This window comes from Mustelus asterias, chromosome 11 (genome assembly GCF_964213995.1).
Source record: "Mustelus asterias chromosome 11, sMusAst1.hap1.1, whole genome shotgun sequence".
In the NCBI taxonomy this organism is placed as follows: domain Eukaryota; kingdom Metazoa; phylum Chordata; class Chondrichthyes; order Carcharhiniformes; family Triakidae; genus Mustelus; species Mustelus asterias.
Window position 1 is genome coordinate 82737044 of NC_135811.1, and position 24801 is coordinate 82761844.

The 24801-nt window shown below is 44.8% G+C and overlaps 1 protein-coding gene across 1 annotated transcript in view; it reads left to right on the forward strand.

Moving 5' to 3' along the window:
• Nucleotides 1-1308: 1308 nt before the first annotated feature.
• Nucleotides 1309-24801, forward strand: part of LOC144500274 (neurexophilin-1-like) — an 82723-nt gene continuing 59230 nt past the window's right edge. Inside the window, exons 1-2 of the mRNA XM_078222951.1 lie at nucleotides 1309-1344; nucleotides 3998-4117. Of these exons, the coding sequence (XP_078079077.1) occupies nucleotides 1309-1344; nucleotides 3998-4117 (156 nt within the window). The remainder of the gene's footprint in view (nucleotides 1345-3997; nucleotides 4118-24801) is intronic.

The following is a 24801-nucleotide window of genomic DNA, read 5'->3' on the forward strand; positions in this document are numbered from 1 at the left end:
GTCTATTTTCATACAGATTAAAAGCCAGAATTGAGTCCAATAGTAAATAAATATTTTTAAAAGTTATGCGGAACAGTCCTTCAATTGCAAGAAGTAGATGATGAGCATTGCGGCCAATACTTAGTTGATTTCTGCTGATGAATAGTGATTCTTCAGTTCAGGTGTTCTGTGGTTTGCTAGAGAGGTTGCAGTTCTTTTTCCAGCTGCGATTTTTCTGCTGGCTGATCGACTTTCACAGTCAGAGAGAGAGAGAGTTTTAGATGTTCCTGCAAAAAATGGCTATTTTGCTGGGGCTCTGCCTCGGTTACTGTATCACTTCAGTGTGATGAACTTCCAGCTGCTGTTTCTCAAAGCCCATGTATACAAACTGACAGACAGACATACATGCCAGTAACTAGCAAGCTTTTAGTCTCCTCCTACATATATTCCAACTGGAGACCTAGGATATATTAGTCTTGTCTAAGCTATTATGCCCAGGACCTTTGAGATGAGATAGTCGTTATGTTCCTCCATCTTTAACGGAGATTGTAATCAGTCTTTGGATGGTTTTACAAGTACCTTGTCTGCAAACACGGGGAACAGTTCCATTGTCCCTTAGAGAAACATCCTGCAGCCATTCCTGTCAGTGGCTCGCTCGACATTCTCAGCCATCTTTGGGGTTTGTGTCCATTTTAAAATATAAAACTCATGTATTTTTTAAAGTCCAATATTTCTGTGTATAATTCCATGTTTTTTTTCTCCATCATTATGAGAATCTCAATCTGCCTCTCTGACTTTTGAAATAAGCCAAGTCAGCAAGGACCACAGCTGAAAAGAAAACAGTCTGCACCTCCGCCAAACTGTGGAACACTGGAATCTTGAAACCAGCTACTCCCCTCCTCAAGTAAGTGCTACTTGAATTGCAATGGATGCAACACTCAGTTATCTACTTCTGACAAGACAAAGACTGCTTTATATACCTTTATTTACTTACTTTGGACTCAATTCTCACATCTAATTAGTATCATTAGTGTGATTTTTTTTCTTGCCTTTAGTACTTAATAAACTCCTCACATCTTTAACTCAAGGCAGCATTATTAAATCGTCTCCCTTTAATAATATTGGGACTGGGGTGAGAGATTTGCAAAGGGACGGGTTCATTTTAGATTAACCTCATTGTAACCAGCAGAGGGGATTGAATAAAATAAGGGGGCCATTTCATCCCTTTTCACCCAGGCTATAACAATTTGTGGGCATCCCGGCCAGATGGTAACAAATTGAGGGATCTCACCCAGATTAGCCAATTTCGGGAACCTCAACTGAGGACCGATGGTAAAACGTTACAACAGTGACTGCACTTCAAAGGTACTTTGCTGGCTGCCAAATGCTTTGGGACATATTAAGGTTATGAAATGTGCCACATAAATGCAATCCTTTCCTTTTCTTCTCTAACTATGTCACAGATGTGACTTCATGTATTCACTAAGACAAGTCCAAGGAGAAAAGTAGCAATGCTTTTATACTGGGGAGCAAGAACAGCTAAAATAGCCATCCTCATAAAGATAGAACATAAATGATGCACTGATGCTACCTTGGTGCAGTACAAATAGTTTCATCACATAGTGATTTTGGCAAGAATAGATGAAAAGACTGTCAAATGCATTTTTTTTCAAAAATGTCTCTTCAAGGAATACTGTGACTTTCAATATAGATTTGGATTTGGAATGGAGGCCACGATGGCGCAGTGGTCAGCACTGCTGCCTCACAGTGCCAGGGACCCGGGCTCAGTTCCAGCCTCGGGTGACTGCATGGAGTTTGCACATTCTACTCGTGTCTGCGTGGGTTTCCAGCAGGTGCTCCGGTTTCCTCCCACATTCCAATAACGTGCAGGCGAGGTTGATTTTACATGGCAGGTTTTTCCTTAGTGTGTCTCAAGGTGTATAGATTAGGGGAATTAGCAGGGTAAATATGTGGTGTTATGGGAATAGGGCCTGGGTAAGATGCTCTGTCAAAGAGTTGGTGCAGATTCAATGGGCTGAATGGCCTCCTTCTGCACTGTAGATCCTGACAGGGTGCATGTGGAGAAGATATTTCTTCCTATGGGAAAATCTAGAACAAGGGGGAATGTTTAAAAACAAGGGGTGGCCCATTTGACGAGGTGAAAATGTTTTCTCTCCGAGGGTTGTGAGTCTCTGGGACTCTTTTCCTCAAAAGGCAGTGAAAGCAGAGTCTTTGAATATTGTTAAGGCTGAACTAGATAGATTTTTGCTAAGCAAGGGGGTGATAAATTAGTTGGGGTAGTTGGGATGCAGATTTGAGGTTACTGTCAGACCAGTCATGATCTTATTAAATGGCAGACCAATCTCGAGGGGCTGAATGGCCCACTCCTGCTCCTTCTTCGTATGTATGCTTTTATGGTCTGTGCCTGAGGTGAATAATTGCAAGACAACCTCGATACAGGATTAGATCTGGAATCTACTCTGCCATTCAATTAGATCTGATCTGATCCCCAACTCCATTTTGCTCCATAACCCTTGCTACCCTTACCTAACGAAAATCATGATTCTCAGTTTCAACATATCAACCAGGAGTGCAATGAGAATAGTGGTAGTGTTACAGAGCTAGCAATCCCAAGGCCTTGGCTAGTGAGCCATAGGCATGAGTTCGAACCCCACCTCTGCCCTGAGGAATTTTAAATGTAGTTAGTTAGAAGGAATAAAAGAAACAAAAATTTAAAGTTTATTTATTCGTGTCAGAAATAGGCTTACAATGAAGTTACAGTGAAAATCCCCTAGATGCCAAACTCCAGCCCCTGTTGGGGTACACTGAGGGAGAATTTAATATGGCCAATGCAACTAACCAGCACGTCTTTTGGACAGCGGGATAAAACCAGAGCAACCCCACGCAGACACAAGGAGACAGACTTTGCACAATCACCCAAGCCAGGAATCAAACCCAGGTCCCTAGTACTGTGAAGCAGCAGTGCTAACCACTGTGCCACTGTGTTGCCTTAAACAATTTCATAGAATCATAGGCTCACTGCAGTACAGAAGGAGGCCATTCAGCCCATCGAGTCTGCACCAACCATGATGCCAACCATGCCCTATTCCCATAACCCCACACATTTACCCTGCTAATCCCCCTGACACTAGGGTCAATTTAGCATGGCCAAATCAACCTAACCTTCACATCTTTGGACTGTGGGAAGAAACCGGAGCACCCGGAGGAAACCCATGCTGACACGGGGAGAATGTCCACACAGAGAGTCACCCGAGGCCAGAATTGAACCCGGATCCCTGGCACTGAGAAGGCACTGTAAGAAGTCTCACAACACCAGGTTAAAGTCCAACAGGTTTATTTGGTAGCAAATACCATAACCATAACTGTATGACCATAACTGAGAAGGCAGCAGTGCTAACCATTGTGCCACCATGCCACCCTCCTAAACAGTGTGAGTAATGGGGATCAGGTTGTTAAAAAAAAAATCATGAGGTTCACTTAATGTCCTTTGGGGAAGGAAAGCTGCTGTCCTTACCCGGCCTGGCTTACAGACCCACAGCAATGTGAAATAAAAACAGGAAAACGCTGGATAGAGTCAGCAGCATCTGTGGAAGAGAGAAACAAGAATTAACGTTTGGAGTTATTTCCCCCAACATTTTCTGAAGTTGCCTGTGACGGTGTGTGTTGGGCGGGGCGGGTGGCGGGGGGGGGGGGGGGGGGGGAGGTCGGGGAAGGGGGCGGGTGGGTGGACGCTTTGCGGTGAAATGGGTAGAGAGAGTCAGAGGGGAAAACGTGTTGAGTGGCACTCGGCAGCAAGATCAACTTGCAGCCGGCACTCGGGGGAAATGACTGGTGCAGAAAACCGGAGAGGAGGGAGGAGGGAATCTCATTCAGACCCACCTATTCCATGCAAGGAGGAATTATAGAAAGGGGGTGAGGTGTGTGTGTGTGAGAGAGAGAGAAAGAGGGAGAGAGGTGAAGAGATGGATAATTTCTTGTCTACGTCCACTTGTCCCAGTATCTGAGTGCAATTTGGATACCAGGCGCCGGCTGCGAGAGAAGCAGCAAAAGCGGCCAGTTTTGTAGGAAGATGCGAGTTTATCGCGGCTGCACGGTACTCCAGCTCAGTTTGTACCTGGTAAGAGAGAGCAAATTCTAATCCCACTCATTTCAACTGTAAACTTCTGAAGACAGTGGTATTGCATTATTTATCCGGGGGGGTGGTGGGGGTTATTCTGTAGGTCAGACTGTCAATAGTTCAAATCAACCTTTTATTAAAGAGGCAATCAACTCATTTCCAACCCTGTGCTTTCTTGAATCAGGATTTTAATCGCAAATGGGCAGTCTGCAGGTGTCCATATTAATACTGTACCTGGTTAGATTTCTCTCTCAATTTGATAGCCAGGGCTTTTCCCATTTGGGAAATATCTCTCTCTCTCTATGGGGCAATGCCAGATCTATCCCAGCACTTTTTGCTTTGAACCGGAATGAGCCCACATTCATTGCTGGAAAGGTCCATGAGATTAGGGACAAGCATGCGAAGGTCGCCCGGGAGCTATTGATTGCTGGTGGGTGTCTGGAATTCGCTGCCCGAGTTGGCGGTGGAGGCAGAGACCCTAAACTCTTTGAAAAAGGTACCTGGATCTGCACTTTAAGTGCTGTAAAATACAGGACGGGTGCAGGAAGATGGGATTAGAAAGGGCACCTGGGTGTCAGCGGGGCTGGCATGGGCAAGATGGGCCGAATGGCCTTCTACGCTGTAATTTTTCTATGGTTCATTCTATTGAAGCCGGCGCATGGTGAGTGAGCAGCAGATCAAACTTTCTTCACTTGCAAAGCGGCTGAAGATGTTTGGCTGGTAACTACCCCGGAGCCCCTCACTGATCAGGCATACTCGACCCCTGGGTTAATAATCAGCATGGATAGGGGCTGGGAGGTGGGATTTCAGATATTCTGATTGCTAAATCTGACACTTCAAGCCTGAAAAAAGAAACTAATCAAGAACAGGGTGTGTGAAATTTCCAATGTTTTGACCTTAATAATAATTCCTACAGGAAATTGTGATCTGTAATGATTTATTAATAGGTGGCTATATTTGTCCAGGACACAGTCTCTCATCTGGTCTTTCAGCGGGAGTAGGTTTGACATCATTACATTATCACGTGGGGATTAATATATTTATATGAATTTGGAAACAACTCTTACAATGACAGAAATGTTTCTGTCTTCCTCACTGATTGTTCAAGAGCATTGGGAATAAACCCATTGGCTTCCTGTTGTGATCTGAACCACCTATCAGGCATTGAGATTCCCCCCTGAGCAAGGCACAGGCAGAATCCAGCGAGGATCCAGCACGTTTGGGGTGTGAGTGGGAGCCGTGACGGGAGGGGCACTATCTCCAGATGGCATTTGTGCAGAGTGGCAGAAGGAGAGAGGCGCCGGCTGCCTTCAACTTGCGGTCAGAACTCCTGGGGAGAATGAGGAGGGCTGGACGGAGCTGAGGTGTGGGGTGGAAAGGAGGGAGAGCACAAACTCTCAGACTCCCTTCTCGCCAGGAAGACTTGAATCTGCGAGTGGGGAAGGTGTGCTTGAAAGCCGGGGAGATGGTGATGATTGGACTGGGTAACTCTGTGCTCAGACTCATTCGCCTGACGCCAGTCTGTGGATTTGCAAAGTGCCAGATGTAAAATCTCAGTCCCAACAAAACAGAATAACCCAGGCGGCTTGAAGAAAGATGCGAGGTTATCACTGGTGCGCTGTCCTCTTGGTCCAACGCAGTTTATACCTGGTAAGAAAGAAATGCATTCAACAAGGCACTGACACAGAGCAAAACAGAACCATCCGTGTTCCCCCTGTACAAGGAAGGGACTGGTGTAAAAACTGATGTATTGTTGCTGTGATTTGCATTGTTCTGGCTGCAGAAAGGGAGAGAAACTAAACCACATTCAAATCTCCCCTTTCCACCCAGTTCAGCCCCAGGTAATGAAATCGACTTGAAACCAATCGGGCTTTGTTTTTTTAAAATCTCAATTTTTAAGAGTTGTTTGAATCCTCAAACCCGGCGCTTTCTTTCCCTTTGGGAAGGGGTTGCTGTGGGGTTTACTGTCGGGGGTACTTGTGAGTTGGTGAACTAAGAGGTGAGAACTTCAGAGGGAATTGGAAATTGAGCGGCGGCTGGAACGCAGCTCTGAATCTGGGGAGGATTCAGATTCTTGACTTTTAAACAAGTCAAGCTTAATTTTTAAAATTTTGTTAGCGCTAACGTGATTGAAAAGTCAGGATGGTCCGTTGAGGTATGAACCACTTGACAATGTTGCACAGATGATTATAGTTGCCTGCCTGAATTACTGCTAACGGCAGATGTTCCTGTTTCCTTTCATTCGGGTTTGTAGCGATCAGCTTTCAAGGTGGACAAATCCAGCAGTGAGAATCCCACTTTAACCCCTCTCAGTGAGGGATTTTCCACACCTCTTGTCCGTGCAGAACCTCAGCACAAGGAGTGAGTGATTGTTCAGAATTGAGAATCCGGACAAGAGTCGGTAATCAAATCTGGACTGTTAAATGCCCAGCGCCGGGCTGTATATTGTCGCGATTGAAATTCATACACAGCACTGTGCTGCCCTCAAAACCTTTCAACTACCCCCTCCCTCCCCTTTCCAAAACTACCTTTCACAATCCCCACAGGACCAACCAACTCACTCACCGACTGAGATGGATCTGTCCCTTGAATCATAGAATCCGACAGTGCAGAAGGAGGCCATTCGGCCCATCGAGTCCGCACCGACCACAATCCCACCCAGGCTCTTTCCCCATAACCCCATGCATTTACCCGAGCCAGTCCCCCTAATACTAAGGGGCAATTTAGCATGGCCAATCCACCTAAGCCGCACATCTTTCGGACTGTGGGAGGAAACCGGAGCACCCGGAGGGAAACCCACGCAGACACGGGGAGAATGTGCAAACTCCGCACAGATAGTGACCAAGCCGGGAATTGAACCCGGGTCCCTGGTGCTGTGAGACAGCAGTGCAAACCACTGTGCCACCAATCAGACTGGCCTTTTTATGGAGTGTGGCTTGGGGATATTATTATTTTCAAAGGTACTGGGAATGTTGAGACTCTTTATTTCCCATTGTGGTGTGGAAGTGTGAGGGCTGGCATTGTGCGAATTGTAAAGTGTCACCATGCCAATACTTTTGAAGGCGTCCTATCTCATTTACCTCAGGCTGTCAGAGTGAGGACTCACCTGCAGGCCACCAGGCAACAAGCAAGGTCCCAAAGGAGCCAATTTATTTGGCTATCAGGGCTGTTCCGACAACTCTTTTGGAGGGGGTCGGGGATGAACAGTGAGCTGAGAAACTGGTTGGCAGTTTTTTTTGAGGGGGGTGCTATTGCCTCAGGACAAATCTCTACCAACACTGCCCTCCGCCACCCCTTCCCCGCCGAGCTCACACACATCAGATATTGGCCAGTCTAAATGAATTGGTCCCTTGAGACCCATGTCACGTCTGTTTGCCAGGAGGTGAACTTTCACCCAGAGACATCCAGCCTGAGATAAATGATGATGCACTGTAGCATCATCGGAAACATAGCAAAGCAGAAAATGTTTTAGATGGACTGAGAATTTAAAGTTTATTTATTAGTGATAAAAGTAGGCTTACATTAACACTCAATGAAGTTACTGTGAAAATCCCCTAGTCGCCACACTCTGGCACCCGTTCAGGTACACTGAGGGAGAATTAGCATGGCCAATGCACCTAACCAGCACGTCTTTCTGATTGTGGGAGGAAACTGTAGCACCCAGAGGGAGCCCACTCAGACATGGGGAGAATGTACAAACTCCACGCAGACAGTGATCCAAGCCAGGAATCGAACCCGTATCCCTGGTGCTGTGAGGTAGCAGTGCTAACCACTGTGTCACCGTGCCACCCTTGAATTCCTGTTTCTGTTCTGGCCTTTTGGCTAAGATCAAGTGTCAGATCAAGACCAAGTGCAATGCGTTTTCTTGTCAGTTTGGATCTTGTTTGCCTCTCTTGTGGGATCCATGAATTGGATTCAATTCAAATTTGTATTTGATTTATGGAGCAAACAAGGAATGGATTCAGGTTTGCCCGGTCCACTAGAGCATTGGCTTTGTAACTTTAGTGATGGAGTAAAAAACATTTTTTAAAAGTCAGTTCCACAGCTTCAGTGTATTAAATTGTATTAATTCATTCATTGAAACTGTGTGGAAGATAAAAATATTAGCCCGGCCAGTGTGAAATATATGTTGCTGAGTAGAATAGTGGGAAACTGTTAATCCTATCTATCAGCGCTGCCTTATAAAGCATTATAAATAATTAGGATTAACTTCAATATGCTTAATTTTATCCATTTCTATGCTTTAAAATGATCAATTTTAAGCAGTAATTGTGATATAATCGGATAAATTGACTGAGGTGCAATATTAAGGCTGGAGTTTTCATGTGCCAGAGGATACCCCTGGAATAGAACTCACATCTCACAGCTTTAGTGACCTCAAAACTCTTGCCCCCATTATAGCGCTACTTTATCATGGTGCAAGTCCACAATGACTTACTATGATGACATTGAAGTAGTGATAAACTGTATCCTGAAACTAAGGAGGTGCTGATTACCAGAGAGTAATCATTAACCCAGTGTTTCAGTGATCCCATTCTTTCAGGTGTGTGTATGTGTGCTTATGTATGTTTCTGTGTGTATATGTCTTGGTGTGGGTATCTGTGCGCATTTCTGTGTGTGTGTTTGTGTGTGTGTATGCATGTGAGTGTGTTTGTTTCTGTATGTCTGTGTGGATATCTGTGTGCATTTGTGTGTGCATACCTCTGTGTGGGAATCTGTGTGTGTTTGTGTGTGCATATCTCTGTGTGGGAATCTCTGTGTGTTTGTGTGTAAATGTGTTTGTTTCTGTGTGTGTGCCCGTATGTTTATGTGTGTGTGCGTTAATACAGCTTCTGCACACAGTCACTCTCAACCTTTTCCCCCAGCCACTTGCCTCGATAATGCTATTAGCAGGTATTGTTAGAGCAGAAAATCCACAGAGCTAGTAATGAAATGGTTAAAATGTTTTGATCTATAGTAAATGATGAGATTGCCCCTTTTCAGAGTAAACTATGCTGTCCATTTTGACTGGCCATAGAAGGTTAATTGTGTGCCTAAAATTCCCAATCCATGAAAAGCACACATTTGCCAACCAAAATGGTAATGAGGAAAATAATTTCCAAGTGTCAATTCTGAATGCCACACAAGTCAAGTGACATTTAAATCCTTGAGTGATGAATTCCCCTTTGCACCTTGCAGAACACAAATGTGTTTCTATCACTCACATCAATGAAGGCTCCCTGTGAATGAATTACACGGCAAGATTTCAATGAGTGGCTCATTTGACATAAACCAGAAGAGTGAAACCAGAATTGGATTAGCATTATTAGAATATCAGGACTTCTTTCATTGCATTACATTTACTCAGTTCTCATTTTTATTTTGTCTTTTATGTACATGAGAAATGCCTTTGTTTTCCAATGGTCTTGTTGCTGGTGCAGTGCAGACTTTCCCCATAGAATTCTCCACATAGTGTTTGAAGACAAAGCTCATATCGCAACGTAGGATAAAAAGGATCATTAATTTTATGAATTAGAATTGGAGGATATGTTATATGGATGGATCAGCAGAATTAGAGAGTTATTTAGGTGGCACATTTCTGGAAGGAACGCGGGAACAAGAGCAGAGCATTCATCTCCTTGAAGGTGAGTTGTTTTGCTTATTATTCAGGTTACTTTCTTCTTATTTCTTGCTTTTCCTCACAGTTGCTGCCCCTGTTTTGTTGTATTTGGAAGAGAACTGACTGACCCTTTTCTGATTCCAAAAGCCTCACTCTTTCCCCCAAACTCACACTTGCCTTTCATTGAATGAGATAAACCCCAAGGTTTATTGGCTGTGATTTATATCACATGAGTAGGAATGAATTTGTTAACTTACAAGCAGATAATTAAGTTAGCAAGATCATTCTCATAAATGCAATGTAAGTCGTATTGAATAGTTTATTAGGCAGTATTCCAATTACATGTTGAGTGCGATGCATTACTGTTAGCCTGGAATGTGTAATCTTCTGCGTTACACAAAAATCTTATCAGTTGTCTAAAGGTCCCCTCTCCCTGACAGACATTCCCCCCCTCCCGCCACCCCCCCCCCCCCACTCCCATTAGAACGTCACTAGAAAAAAACTAATGGGAAATCATAGTTTAAATCCTAATTTCAAGAAGCATTGACGTTCTGCTTCCCACGGGGGAAGTCAGGGGTGAACTGTTTCAGAATAAGGAAAATAAGTGGGTCAAAAATTGATTGCCAGAGTACGGCTATCAACTGGACTGTCTGCCTTCTGGAATACAGCACATGAGATTAAAGTGATGAACTTGATCTCAGAGATGGCAGATGAAGGAGCTCCCAGTTTAAGCGCCAGGTTCAATAATCTTAAGGAGCAATGGGATTTTTACGTTTGGCCTTGAAGTTCTGGCTGTAACATTGAATGTGTGGCTGGGGGATTATCTCAATTCTAATGGGAGAACCCCCAGCTCCTCCTCCCCCCCCCTCCCCCACCCCACCCTAGCCCCTGTCTATACGGGGGTCGAGTGTGGCTGATCATTGAGGGGACCCGGCCACTTTGGGGGGGTTACCAGCCAGACAGGAGTTATCTCAGTTCTGATGCCTCCACCCACCAGAATAGCTTGCCAACACTCACACGCGAAGGCTAGCCACTTCACTGCAGTAATCAGAGAGTGATCAGAAGGTGAAAGTATATTCCAGGAAAGGAAGATAGAAAATTAGTGACGGGGGAGAGGCAGGTGGGGAAACGGGGGTAACATATTGACCATTTCCATTGTGGAAAACTCCACTGTGCTGCCTGATGGCATTCAGTATTGCCATTCATTAAAACCCATTCTGTATTTGATACAGTCAGTATTTTCAAAGCTGTGCCTGTTTATCCATGCTTGCAGCACTCCCTGGGCCAATGAAGGGGACAATGGTGTCATGGTATATCATTGAACTAGTAATCTAGAATAATGCTCCAGATTCAAATCCCACCATAGCAGCTGATGAAATTTAAATTCCATTAATAAATCTGGAAATGAAAACCCATTTGGTCCTTTAGGGAAGGAAATCTGCTGTCCTTAATTGGCCTGAGGAGGAGATGCAGGCATTGGACTGGAGTGGGCACGGTAAGAAGTCTCACAACACCAGGTCAAAGCCCAACAGGTTAATTTGGAATCACCAAAACGAGTTTAACTGGTCTGGCCTACATGTGACTCCCGACCCACAGCAACATGTTGACGTTTAACTGTCCTCTGGAATGGCCCAGCAAGTCACTCAGTTCAAGGGCAATTAGAAATGGGTAATAAATGCTGGCCAAAAAAATGATTCTTGTTACAGCCTCAAGGAGTTGAATACTCCTGCACAATATGGGCAGGAGTTTTGCTTTAACATTCACTGATCCAATAGGGTAGGCAAAACAATACAACACTCTCTCAGTCAATTCAAACAGTCAATTCAACTCACCTTCTGTTTATTGGAAGTGCACACATTTCAGAAATAGCGATGAAATCAAGTTACTGAATTAATTTTGCTATCTGCTCCATTTGGAACGTGGTCGCAGTAGGAAACTCCCAGAAGGAAACAATATAGGGATGTCCTCAAAACCCCCTGAAGAGGTCAAACATACCAAAATGGAGAAGGCTCATGTTGGAAGGCACTGAACACATTGAGGGATGTCGGAGAGGTTGAGGCCTGCAGATGGAGAACACAAACCTCCAAAGAACCCATCTACCCAATCCTTCAGGCACCATGTGGGCAGCAGGCTGGCACAGTGGTTAGCACTGCTGCCTGACAGAGCCAGGGACCCAGGTTCAATTACAGCCTTGGATGACTGTCTGTGGGGAGTTTGCACATTCTCTCCGAGTCTGCGTGTGTTTCCTCCGGGTGCTCCGGTTTCCTCCCACACTCCAAAGATGTGCGGGTTAGGTGGATTGGCCATGCTAAATTTCCCCTTAGTGACCCAAGATGTGTAGTTTGGAATATTAGCAGAGTAACAGGGATAGGGCCTGGGCAGATTGCTCTGTTGGAGAGTCGGTGCAAGACTCAATGGGCCGAATGGCCTCCTTCTGCACTGTAGGGGGTCTATGATTCACCATCTGTGCCGCACGTGGCAGAGCTTGCACGCCACACATTAGACTTAGCAACCATCTCAGAATCGGTTGAACCGGATTGGAAACAAGCTTGATCCCAAGGGACTGCCTACGGATAGAGGGAAGCCAAAGGACAGATTGTCTCTCTTCCATTTCCCATGATGCGAAGCATTATTTTATCAAGAAAACAAGGAGATAATCTGCTAACAAAGCTCTGTCATAACCATTCAATCTTCAGGCACAGAAGTGTCTGGTGGAATGGCATTTTCCTGACTTCTCATTTTCTGTGAAGAATCCTCTGGCCTTTGCATGCTACTATTCCCCAGTTGCTCAGATCATAGTCTCACTGGGCTGCATTTTCAGTTGCCCATGGGGGCCAAGTCAGGTGCAGGTGCACTTAGAAAATAATACTGTCAGATTGCGTGCCAATCTTCTGATGCCTCTGGGATGTGCTGAAATTATTAAATGGATGGCCCAGGGTAGGTGGTGGGGCCTTCCGCCTATAAACCTTTAATTAACTTGTTGGTAAGCTCATTACTAATGGGCTGGAGGACAGAATCAATTTTTTTAAAGGTAGGATCTGAAGAATGAATTCTCTGGAACACGTTAGTGGGGAGGAAGTGATGGCATTGTAGTATTGTCAGTTGATTAGTAATCCAGTAGATCCTGGGTTCAAATCCTGCTGGGCAGAAGGTGAAATTTGAATTCAATAAAAATCAGTCATTAAAAGTCAAATGATGGCACTGAAACCATTGTCAATTGTTGTTAAAACCCATCTGTTTCACTAATGTCTTTTAGGGAAGAAAATCTGCTATCTTTACCTGGTCCAGGTGCATGGCAATGCCCTTTGAGAGGGCCTAGCAAGCTACTCGGTCAGTTCAAGGACAATTAAGAATGGACAATAAATTCTGGCCCAGCCAGTAAAGCCCACATGAATGAATAAAAACAAACAGCTGCCAGGAGTTCAACATGAAATCTTTGTTGATTATGACAACTGATCTGGATATTATATAAAAATGGGGATAGACTAAATGAGGTGCTTGTTGCGCAGAGCGGTTTACCTTGATGAGTGAGTGCTTGGGCCCATGATTGCTCCACTTGTTCAGACAATGGCAAGTCTAGTCATGGTTACCATGTACTGCCTTTGAGAATTGCCCTCCAACTAGCTCCCATCTCTGGGCAGCGCCTGGCCCCACTAATCCAACTCCGGCCTCACCTAAGGGCCAGATCAGGCCTTGTGCATTTAAACAATCCAACATTGGGTTCACAACCCCAGATTGCAAAGCCAGCCCACCAAGTTAGGAACCCCAGATTTAAGAAGGCCAGTCCTAACACTCTCAATTATCTCCCCATTGACTCCCGTCTGCACGCAGAAGGATTCAATGGATGGCGATTGAGAATGAGAGCATGGTCTGATTGAAGTCAATCATCCCTGGTGTCTCCAATTCCATTATAATCAGCTCCAAACAAAACCATGGCTGAGATCAGCCATCGGAACGTTGATCGTTCTACTGCATGCGGTTTTGTAGCTATAACTGCGGGAGCCAGAGAATAGGGCTTTAAATGAATAGTCCAGAGCATCTGACTTGCCTGCGTTCCTACACATTTCGAAATGAAGAATACTCAGAACAATAATGCAGACTTTGATTGTGCCTTTTTATTTTGTGTGCGTGGCTCTAATTGACTTAAGCTGTGAGCTTTTAAAATGCAATATAAATGATTTTAATTTCCCACAGTCAATCTGCATTTCATTACTTGTCAGAAAATGAAACCTGTGTTGTCATTCGCCTTTTCATTGTGAATGAGGAGCGCGTTTTCTCCATTTCCCCTGAGGCTGGCGTGGCTCAGTGTGAGGGGTGGCAGCTTTACCTTGGGGAGAAAATCAATTTATCATCCAGTGTTAGGTGCTGAAGTCCTTTAGAAATGTATTTAAAGATTTAACAGCAATGATTTTGGTTCAGTGGAAGCTTAAGTACTGAACTAACTACTTTTCCGGCTCAAAGCTGTGGTTACGATGAGCTTGGGATGTTCCAGCATCTCCTGTTAACCACTGAGAATTATTTTAATAATCTTACTGAAGGGCCTGTTGTATTGCATTGGGCTTGTGTGCATGTTTTTTTTTGCAGAATATCGGGCAAGAGTAAAGCCTGATTGTTTAAGCAAAATCTATAACGTTACATAAAGGATAGCGCTTTACTGTTGTTTATTCTAAAGCTAAATTTAGTTTCGTGTCATGTTTCAAATTTTCTTTAAGTCCTTTTTTCCACAGGAAGGATTTGGTTAAAAAAAAAAGAATTCATCTAAAATTTTGGGTGCTTGAAGCAAAGTGCATTCACATCCATTTGAAAAAAATATATATGTGAGGCCAATAATGATAATGAGCTAAACGTTGATGTTGCTTCTCCATAGTCTGTAGCTTATACCTGCTGACCGCTGCTCAGTTTCTGTTCTGTCAGGGCCACTCAGCTCCGAACCTCATTACAGCCTCGGTTCGAATGTGGACAGAAGAGCTGAACTCATGGGACAGGATTTTCCGGCCGCGCTCGCACCCCCCCAAGACTAGAAAATCCCGCCCGAGGTCAATAGACCATTGCATGGTCCCCCCCACTGCCCCCCCCACCCCCCTCGCCCCCCCCACCCCCCTCACCCCCCTCCCCCCCCTCCACTTTGATTTACATAAGAACATAAGAACATAAGAAATAGGAGCAGGAGTAGGCCATCCAGCCCCTCAAGCCTGCTCCGCCATTCAATAAGATCATGGCTGATCTGATAGTGGGTTCAGTTCAACTTACCCGCCCGCTCCCCATAACCCTTAATTCCCTTAATGGTTAAAAATCTATCTACCTGTGACTTAAACACATTTAACGAGGTAGCCTCTACTGCTTCATTGGGCAGAGAATTCCAAAGATTCACTACCCTCTGGGAGAAGAAGTTCCTCCTTAACTCTGTTCTAAATTGACTCCCCCGTATTTTGAGGCTATGCCCCCTCGTTCTTGTTTCCATTGTAAGTGGAAATACCTCGCTGCTTCTACCCTGTCTAGCCCCTTCATTATCTTATGTCTCTATAAGATCTCCCCTCAACCTTCTAAACGCCAATGAGTACAGGCCCAGTCTACTCAATCTCTCCTCATAAGCTAACCCCCTCATCTCCGGAATCAACCTGGTGAACCTTCTCTGTACCCCCTCCAAAGCTAATTTGGTGGGAAGGGATAATTACGCCCATGAGGTGAGGTGAGAGTGACTGCTTTTGACATCATGGCAGCTTTTGACTGAATGTGGCATCAAAGGCTAGGATTTTCCAGCCCTTCCTGCCATTGGGATTTTCCAGTCCCCCTGAAAGTGACCCCGTGTTGCAGGAACCCCAGTGGCTCAGCCACCAAGCAACACAAATGGCCATTGATTTCAGCAGGACTGGAAGATCCCACGGGGGTGTGGGGTGAAAAATACCGGCCAAAGAATCTGAGCAAAACTGAAGCCTCAGATCAGAGGGAAAATTCTGCACCATCTAAGAGAAATCTAATACAAAATAAGATGGTCATGGTTGTTGGAGGCCAAACATTTCAGCCCCGGGATATAACTGCAGAAGTTCCTCAGGGTTGTGTCCTAGGCCCAGCCATCTTCAGCTGCTTCATCAATGACCTTTCTTCCATCATAAGGACAGAAGTGGGGCTGTTCGCTGATGACTGCGCAACATTTAGCACCAATTTGTGATTCCTCAGATATTGAAGCAGTCCATGCCCATATCCAGCAAGACGTGGGCAATATCCAGGCTTGGGCTGATAAGTGGCAAGTAGCAGTTTTACAGAACAAGTACCAGGCAATGACCATCTCCAACAAGAGAGAATTTAGCCATCTCCCCTTCACATTCAATGGCATTACCATCACCGAATCGTCCACTAGCAACATCCTGAGGGTTACCATTGACCAGTAACTGAACTGGACCAGCCATTTAAATACTGTGGCGACAAGAGCAGGTCAGAGACTGGATTTCTTTGGTGAGTAACTTACCTCCTCGCTCCCCAAAGCCTGTCTACAATCTACAAGGCACTAGTCAGGAGTGTGATGGGATACTCTCAAGTTGCTTAGCTGAATGCAGCTCCAACAACACTCAAGAAGCTCAGCATTGTCCAGTACAAAGCAATCTGCTTGATTGGAACCCTATCCACCACCTTCAACATTCTCTCCTCCACACTGATGCACAGTGGTAGCATTGTGTATCAGATTCTAGAAGATGCAATGCAGTAATTCACAAAACCTCCTTGGATAGCAATTTTCAAACCCATGGTATCTACCAGCTAGGAGGACAAGGGCAGCAGATACATGGAAACACCACCACCTGCAAGTTCCTCTCCAAGCCACACACCATCCTGACTTGGAAATACATTGCCGTTCCTTCACTGTCAGTGGGTCAAAATCCTGGAATGTCCTCCTTAACAGCACTGTGGGTGCACCCACACCACATGGACTGCAGCAGTTCAAGAGTAAGTTCATCACCACCTTCTCAAGGGAAATTTGGAAAGGGCAACAAATGCTGCCAGTGGCACCCACATTCCATGAAAGAATAAATAATAAGTAATGAATTAATCTGCCATGGCAATTCATTAATCATCCCACAGCCAGTGTGTTGGGTGGTCTCTGATCCTTTCTGTCTCTGAACATAGGAAGCTAAACAACAGAACCAGAAATAGAGGGAGTAAATTTAATCCAGTAAAGGCTTTGACATGAATCAGATCTCAAAGCTAGAGGGACGCATTTTAGAAGGGCTAACAGTTTAGCAGTTAGGAGAGTTTTTATTAGTTTTGTTTTTAAGTGAAGTAAGATGACCCTTTGATGTGAGAAACATTTGCATTGCTAGATGAACACATTCAAAATTAGTGAATCCATTCATAGATGTTCACTTGCTATGAAGCGAAGGTAGCTCAATGATTTGTATCTGTCAGACCACAAGGTAAATATACCATTACACCTCCGGATTATGCTATTGCATAGTTAGATGTTGTGCACAAAGGGGACACTCCGAAATGCACGGCATTCTGATGACCTACAGGAGTGACCATTCCCACTTGTTTGGGAGAAATCTGAGGCAGAACCTGAGCAAAGTATTGGGTAAAAAGGTAAACTGTCTGCCTGCATGTGTTTGGACCAGAGTATTCATTTTTTGAGTAGTGAGTGTGGAAGTTTCTAAAATGTAAATTGGACACTGCTTTTCAAAATGTTTAATGGTGTGCCAGAATAAATGACAAAGATTTTCAATTAACTTTCATCGGAGGTAAAGGAGCCATATGGGGTTGGTTAGCAGAGTTGGCCTAATGGCTGGTGTGTGGTTTTGAATTGTGCCAATAGCATGGGTTCAATTCCTGGTCTAGCTGAGGTAGACTTGGGACCTGCCTCTTTGCTTTGCCACTGAGAGTGGTAGGCAATGGCAAACCATCAATGACAAAAACTGCCAAGAAAACAGCTTTGGAAGAAGCATTAGCAGACAATGAGCTGAGGACCTGTCTTCAGGCAGAGCAAACAGGGACAAAAAGGACATCGCAAATAGGAATAGGAGTAAGGCCATTGGGCCCCTCGAGCCTGCTGTGCCAGAACAAAATGCAAATGTCTTCAAAAGAGCCAGTACAGACACGATGGGCCAAATGGACTCTATTGGTTATATCATGTTCAAAATTCAGCAAATCTCCACCCAACAGCACCACCCACTACTCCACCCTCTCTAATCCTGACACGATCGCAGAATCCCTACAGTGCAGAAGGAAAACATTTGGCCCATCAGGTCTGCACCAACCCTCCGACAGAGCATCCCATCCAGGCCCTACCCCGGTAACCCCATATATTTACCCCGCTAATTCCTCCAACCTACACACCCCGGGACACTAAGGGGCAGTTTAGCATGGTCAATCCACCTAAATTGCACATCATGGACTGTGGGAGGAAACCAGAGCATCCAGAGGAAACCCACGCAGAAACGGGGAGAACGTGCAAACTCCACACAGTCAGTCACCCGAGGCTGGAATCGAACCTGGATCCCTGGCGCTGTGAGGCAGCAGTGCTAACTACTGTGCCACCATGCCGCCCCTTTCAGGTAGGTTTTAATAAATGTAGCCACCTGGCACATAGCAGGAGCACTAAGAGAGTTTTGAGACTTAGCGATCGGCCGCCCTGTAGCATTTCAGTCTCTAAAGACTGGGAGATCTGAGTTTCTAACAAGCATTTTGCAGAACTTGAAGCTGTGGGCAAGCTGTATAAACTCACCCCGATCAATAGAGTCATTGAGTCATAGAGGTTTACAGCATAGAAACAGGCCCTTCGGCCCAACTTGTCCATGCCACCCAGTTTTTACCATTCAGCTAGTCCCAATTGCCCACATTTGGTCCATATCCCTCTATACCCATCTTATCCATGTAACTGTCTAAATGCTTTCTAAAAGACAAAATTGTACCTGCCTCTACTACTGCCTCTGGCAACTTGTTCCAGACACTCACCACCCTCTGTGTGAAAAAAGTGCCCTTCTGTATCTCTCCCCTCTCACCTTAGACCTATGCCCTCTAGTTTTAGACTCCCCTACCTGATGCAGGTGTGAAGGAAATTGCAATTGATGGTAATCGGAAATGAAAAGAAGGAAAAGATGGAAAAACGCAAAAGGAAAGCAATTATAAAAAAAGTGTTCTGGATCACACTCAAAACATTTGCAAGTTAATATTTAATATTGTAGAAAAGTTTCCGGAATAGGCACTTTATAAAAAAACCTCCCCTCCCTTAATCCTGTCTTGGCATTGTAGACGAATATTGTCTCTTTTTAAATCCATTTTACAGCTTGCCTCTCACCGTCCTCTGGAGGAGGCAGGAGGCGGTTCGCAAGTCTGAACTTCTTAATTAGCCACCAGTCGACGTGTGAGAACTGGGGCTGACTCATCTCCTGGGGCACATTGACTCGGGTCAGTATCTTGACACGGCTGGTATTACAGGGAATTTGTACCACTCATCAGTTGCTGCACTGATTCTGCTTATCAGGGACAAGAGCTTGAAGGCTATTACTTAATAAGCCAGGGAAGGTCAGAGCCCTGGATGGGCCTGACACTTGGTGACAATTTGAACAAGAATGTGTGGTACTTACATAGGTCAGCAGGTGGCGCTGTCTCACAGTGGCCGGCAATGAGAGATGGCAGGGCAATCAGTGACCGTAGAACTGGAGTCGTGGGCAAGTTGATGAGTTATTCATTGTGCAGCGAGAAAGGTCCTTCACAAAGGGAAAAACAAATTGCGTGTGTAATGACCTCTACCAGCCCCATGAGGTTGGCCACTTGGAGTATGAGCTCCTTGATTGAAGTAATGATTGCCTGCCCAATCAGGGAGTCTCACCTGTGTATATATTGAGGAGTGTCAGAGCGACCAACTCTCCGGATTCTGACTTTGTACCTGGAGCACTATTAGGAGTGGAATTGAGTTTGTAATTAAAGGGAATCTGGTGAAGGGACACTGGCCTCTGAGGAGTTATTTCAGTGTGGCTCTTTAAAAATAAAATATTGCATGTTACATATAGCATCATATAATCATTGAATAGTTACAGCACAACAGGAGGCCATTTGGCCTGTTGTGTCTGTGGCAGATCTCTGCAAGAACAACCCACCTAGTCTCACTCCCCAGCCTTTTCCCTGTGGCCAACTAATTCCTTTTACTCTTCAGATAACCATCCAATTCCCTTCTGAGTTCCAGGATTGAATCTGTCTGTCAGCAGTACATTCCAGACCCTATCCACTCTCTGACAAATAAGCTTTCCCTCAGGCCCCCACTGCTTCTTTAGCCAATCACCTGAAGTCAGAGTCCTTTTGTTCTCAATCCATCCGCCGGAAACAGTTTCTCCTTTTCCACTCTGTCTATACCTTTCATGATTTTGAACATACACATTGTGTAATAATTACATTGCAATAAGGGAGGATGGGGGGGGGGAGCGGGGGAGGAGGAATTCTCCGACCTCCCCACAGTGTGTTTCTCGCGGCGATAGTGGTTTGCTGTTTGCCAGTGGCGGGATCTTCCGGTGCCGCCACTCTCAATGGGATTTCCCGTTGAATCCATCCCACGCCGCCGGGAAACCTTTGGCAGGGGAGGGGTGCGTCATTGGCGGGACAGGAAGATCCCGCCGGCGTGAACATCCGGAAAATTCCAGCCCAGATTCTTGGAGGAACAAGAGGGAGATTTAACCGTGGCAATTTAGCTTACCAAAGACTTGTTACCATTCTCTGGAAAAGCTGGTGTTACATTGCACAGTGACTAACAAAGATTAGGGCTAATTGGATTAGTTACTGCTTTTGAGGATGCATTTATCAGTAATCAATATCAATTCATTTGACGGCAATGGAGTTGCGTCCTAAATTGCATTCCCGTATAGATTCCTCCAAGACAGCAATGAATTTCAGGAGGGCCTGAATTGTATTCAAACGTGCCACTCCGCTTAAAGCCAATAACCCCTCAGAAACACAGCAGCTTTAGAAACACGGCAAATCCTTTAACAATTCATGCCTCTTATTCTGTGGATTTAGCCCTCAAATGTGTCAACAAATCCGTTTGGATTATGTTGAAGGTAATGCTGTACAATGGGAGGCAACAATTTTAGTTAGTGCTGTTTGACCATTATAATTGCATATTAATATTATGCACTGGATGGTATAAAAAAAAGGTCTGTTAATGTATTAGTAAACCCAATACACTATTCTACTGGTAGTTTCTCTTCTGTCTAATACTGCGCTCTGTTTCTGACTCTCAAAAACTGAGTTGCTCTATATCTGTGAACTGCATGTGGCTAACACAGTGTTCCATATGCAAAGCTTTTCCTGAGTTCATCTCTCTGTCATCCTGTAAGTAAAGCACTCAGCTTTGCATCTTCTATATGTATTTCTTCCTTTGTGTTTTGTTCTGTATGCAGATCTCTCCACTCAGTGATATTTAATCTAACCTTGCTGTGTGCGACTCCAGTGTTGCGATAGCTGGTTTTAAATGCTTTGCTGGAAAAATATTTCTTGAGTACTGTTCAGGGCTCAATGCGCTGTGATGAAGACTTATTTCCATTGATGGAGAGTAAAACCGGCGAAGGGTTAACACGTCTGCTGACCCATCCTGTCTGTCTCTTACTAGATGGATCAGATTAAAATTACACCAAGGTCCTAAAGAATTATGGAGAAGGCTTGTTCATTGCCGAAGCATTATTTTGAAGGAATTCATTTAGAATTTGTGTACTTCAGGATACAATGTAGATAAGTTAAGAGTTTTCACAAAAACACGGCTGTCTGTGGCCTTATCACAAATTGCACTTTTGTTAGCGAGCCCCTACATGCATCGAACTTGTCTCTTCCAGCTCCTCATCTCATCTCCATCTCTTCGGAAACTCGCTGAGAAGCCTCGATAGTTGTCATCTGGCCTGTGCACATTGCACGGTGAGATACTGCGCTGTCTCTTTCAATCTGAAACAGCCTATTCTGTTCATTAAGCTGACAGATAACGGCTCACTCCCGGGGACGTTTATCTTTCCAATTGTCCAATTGTCAGGATATTGGCAAAGCTTGAGTTGAAGCTTAAAATGCATTGGATTTTCCAGTCAGGGAATTAAAGCTCTTTTGAGTTTGGGGAGGGGGGGGGGGGGGGGGGGCGGGGTGTGGAGAGTGAAAGCTCCGAGAAAATCGGAAGCAGCCCAGTCACGTAGGACCGAGTTTGTAACCAGATGTCGCTGAGTTTGAATGCCAGCACTGCCTGGCACTGGAGGCTGCCAGCTACGTCTTTGATAATGCTATCTGTTTAAACGTACAGCTCATTGTCATTCTAACCCACAGGTAGATTCCAACAAGACTGGGTATAATTAAGCACAGCAAATGTTATTTTCTTTCACCTTTTCTACATTTTATTTGCACCTCCTTTTTAAAAGAAAATCTTCATTGCTCTTTGTCCTGCTGAAGTGTTAGTTCCTCACACTCTTGACCAGTTCTAGCTCACTGTGTTTAAAATTTATTTATTTGTGTCACAAGTAGGCTTACATTAACACTGCAATGAAGTCACAGTGAAAATCCCTTAGTCGCCACACTTCTGTGCCTGTCGGGTACACTGAGGGAGAATTTAGCATGGCCAATGCACCTAACCAACATATCTTTTGGACTGTGGGAGGATACCGGAGCACCCGGAGGAAACCCATGCAGACACAGGGAGAACGTGCAGACTCCGCACAGACAGTCACCCAAGCCGGGAATTGAACCCAGGTCCCCAGCGCTATGAGGCAGCCACCATGCTGCCCAGACTATCCAGAACAAGATGTGTGCTAGTGTTTTGATGCATTCCTATCTGTATATTGCTCCAGGTTGTGTTATGTGGATTTAAACTCCCAATGCTTTGGGTTGGATCAAAACTCTGCAAGGTGGAAGAATGTGACAAAATGATTAATAGTTTACCGAGTAGCCAAAATCACATTACGCTTTGCCCCAGGTTTTCTCACTCCTTCTCCTGTGAAACATGCGGCAGTCTTCGAATAGCCGCGATTCATTTCATTACTTTGCCTTTCACTGCATTTAAACTAACTCAGCACGGAGCCAAAATTGTGTTTGGGGTTTCCTGTGTGAGAGGATCAAGAACCATGTCGGACCCTACCTACACCCACCAGAGCACTTGGTGAAGGCAGGGGCTGATGCTTGGTTGCAGCTCCTCAGCTCTTCCTAAGCAGGTGGCACGGTGGCACAGTGGTTAGCATTGCTGCCTTACAGCACCAGGGTTCCAGGTTCAATTCCTGACTTGGGTCCCGGCGGAGCCTGTATGTTCTCCCCGTGTCTGTGTGGGCTTCCTCTGGGTGCTTTGGTTTCCTCCACACCCCAAAGATGTGTTGGTTAGGTTGATTGGCTATGCTAAATTGCCTCTTAGTGTCAGGGGGATCAGCAGGGTAAATATGGGGGGTTATAGGGCCTGAGTGGGACTGTTGTCAGTGCAGGCTCAATGGGCCAAATGGTCTCCTTCTGCACTCTAGGGATTCTAGTGACTGAAACTATTGACAGGCTATTCAACTATGGAGCCCACCACAGCAGAGTCTGATTCCTGTCCCTCATCAACATTAACATGAGCACTTTCCAATATAAATCACCGAATAATTATTCAAAACTAAAACAGGCCCCTTTTACTCCTCTTCAGTCTTGAGATGCCATTAATGATAGCCTAACTGTTGCCCCCGCAGCTAAATCAGCACAAACCGCATCCATTCTGGAACCATCCATACTGTCTCATTGTATAGTGCACAGGGCATGGACTCAGTCAATGTGTATTTCTCTCAGTCGATTGAAGATGGCTGGTCAGATTAATAAAACCCCACTCCCATCGTGGCATGCTTTGCAGTGGGAGAGGTGACCCGCCAATGGCAAGTGGCAGGATCTTCTAGCCCTGCCTCTGCCAATGGGGTTTCCTGTTTTTTGCGCCCTCCACCACCGGGGAACCCACGGCGGGGATCACCATCGGCAGGACCGGACAATCCCACCATCGGGCATGGTCGGAAAATCCCAGCCTGTGTTTGAAAGTTAAATACTTCACTCCCAATAGTGTCTTTCATTTCCATCCAAATCACAGCCAATCCTTATAGTTTGAATAAAGCTCCCACTATCCCAGCAGTACACTAACTGTACTTATCAGTCTGGAGAGTGGTCAAAGGAAACAAAAATCCTTTCTACCATCGCTGCGTCTTTTCTGATTGTTACTTTGTGGAAGGGGATTCCTAACCAGCTAACTTATAGGCAGAATGTAGTCTTTCAGGGGCCAAGAAATCATAAAAGAATTAAATGAATCTTAAGATAGCTAAGTTTTGCACATATGTGAATGCAGTCAGACAATCAAAAACAAGTAGTTATGATTTCAAAACATATATGCTGATATTTTATGATATTCTCTGGTATTTTAAAAGTAATGTTCACTTTAGCCAAGCTAAGTTACCGAAAGCCATGGTGGTAAAAGTTATTAGTTTAAAACCAAAGGTCTGGGAACTTGTTAGTCAGCAGCAGTCTTATTGGGAGGATTCCATGAGGGAACGTATGTTGCAACGAATGAATACATGCATTCATTGTCCAGACACAAGGGTAGATATGTCCCTGGATGCAGGAACACATTTCTATTCAACTTGGCAGTGAGTTGGTGGGAACGTTCACTTTGACCTGATGATAGTGTTTACCGTTACCAGGGAACAGAGAAGAGTTAGTGCCAAGAGGGGAAATTACGTCCGGACTTAGAAGGACAAGTAAAATGTCACTTTGCTATTAAGTATTATATGGTTGGCTGAGGTACTTGACAGAGTACTGTTAAATGAAATTGATTTTAAGCTAATGAAAGGCAGAATCATTGATTAGAAAAAACTATAATTGATCTGTTTTTGACTCTGTCTTCAGAGCTTTCAGAGAGGTTCTGTTGCTCTGTTCCAGAGCTATTTAACCCTTCATGAAATTCTGGTCGGCTGTAAATTGTATTGTCTTGTTCTATGTTTTACGTTTAATAAACTTTGTTACGTCTTTGTTCAGAGATATTTGCCTTGCGAGTTTTGAATTGTCTTCGCTTAAGACACAATTGGTCACCTTTTAAAATTTCCCCACAACATACTTGATACAAATTTTATGTCACAAA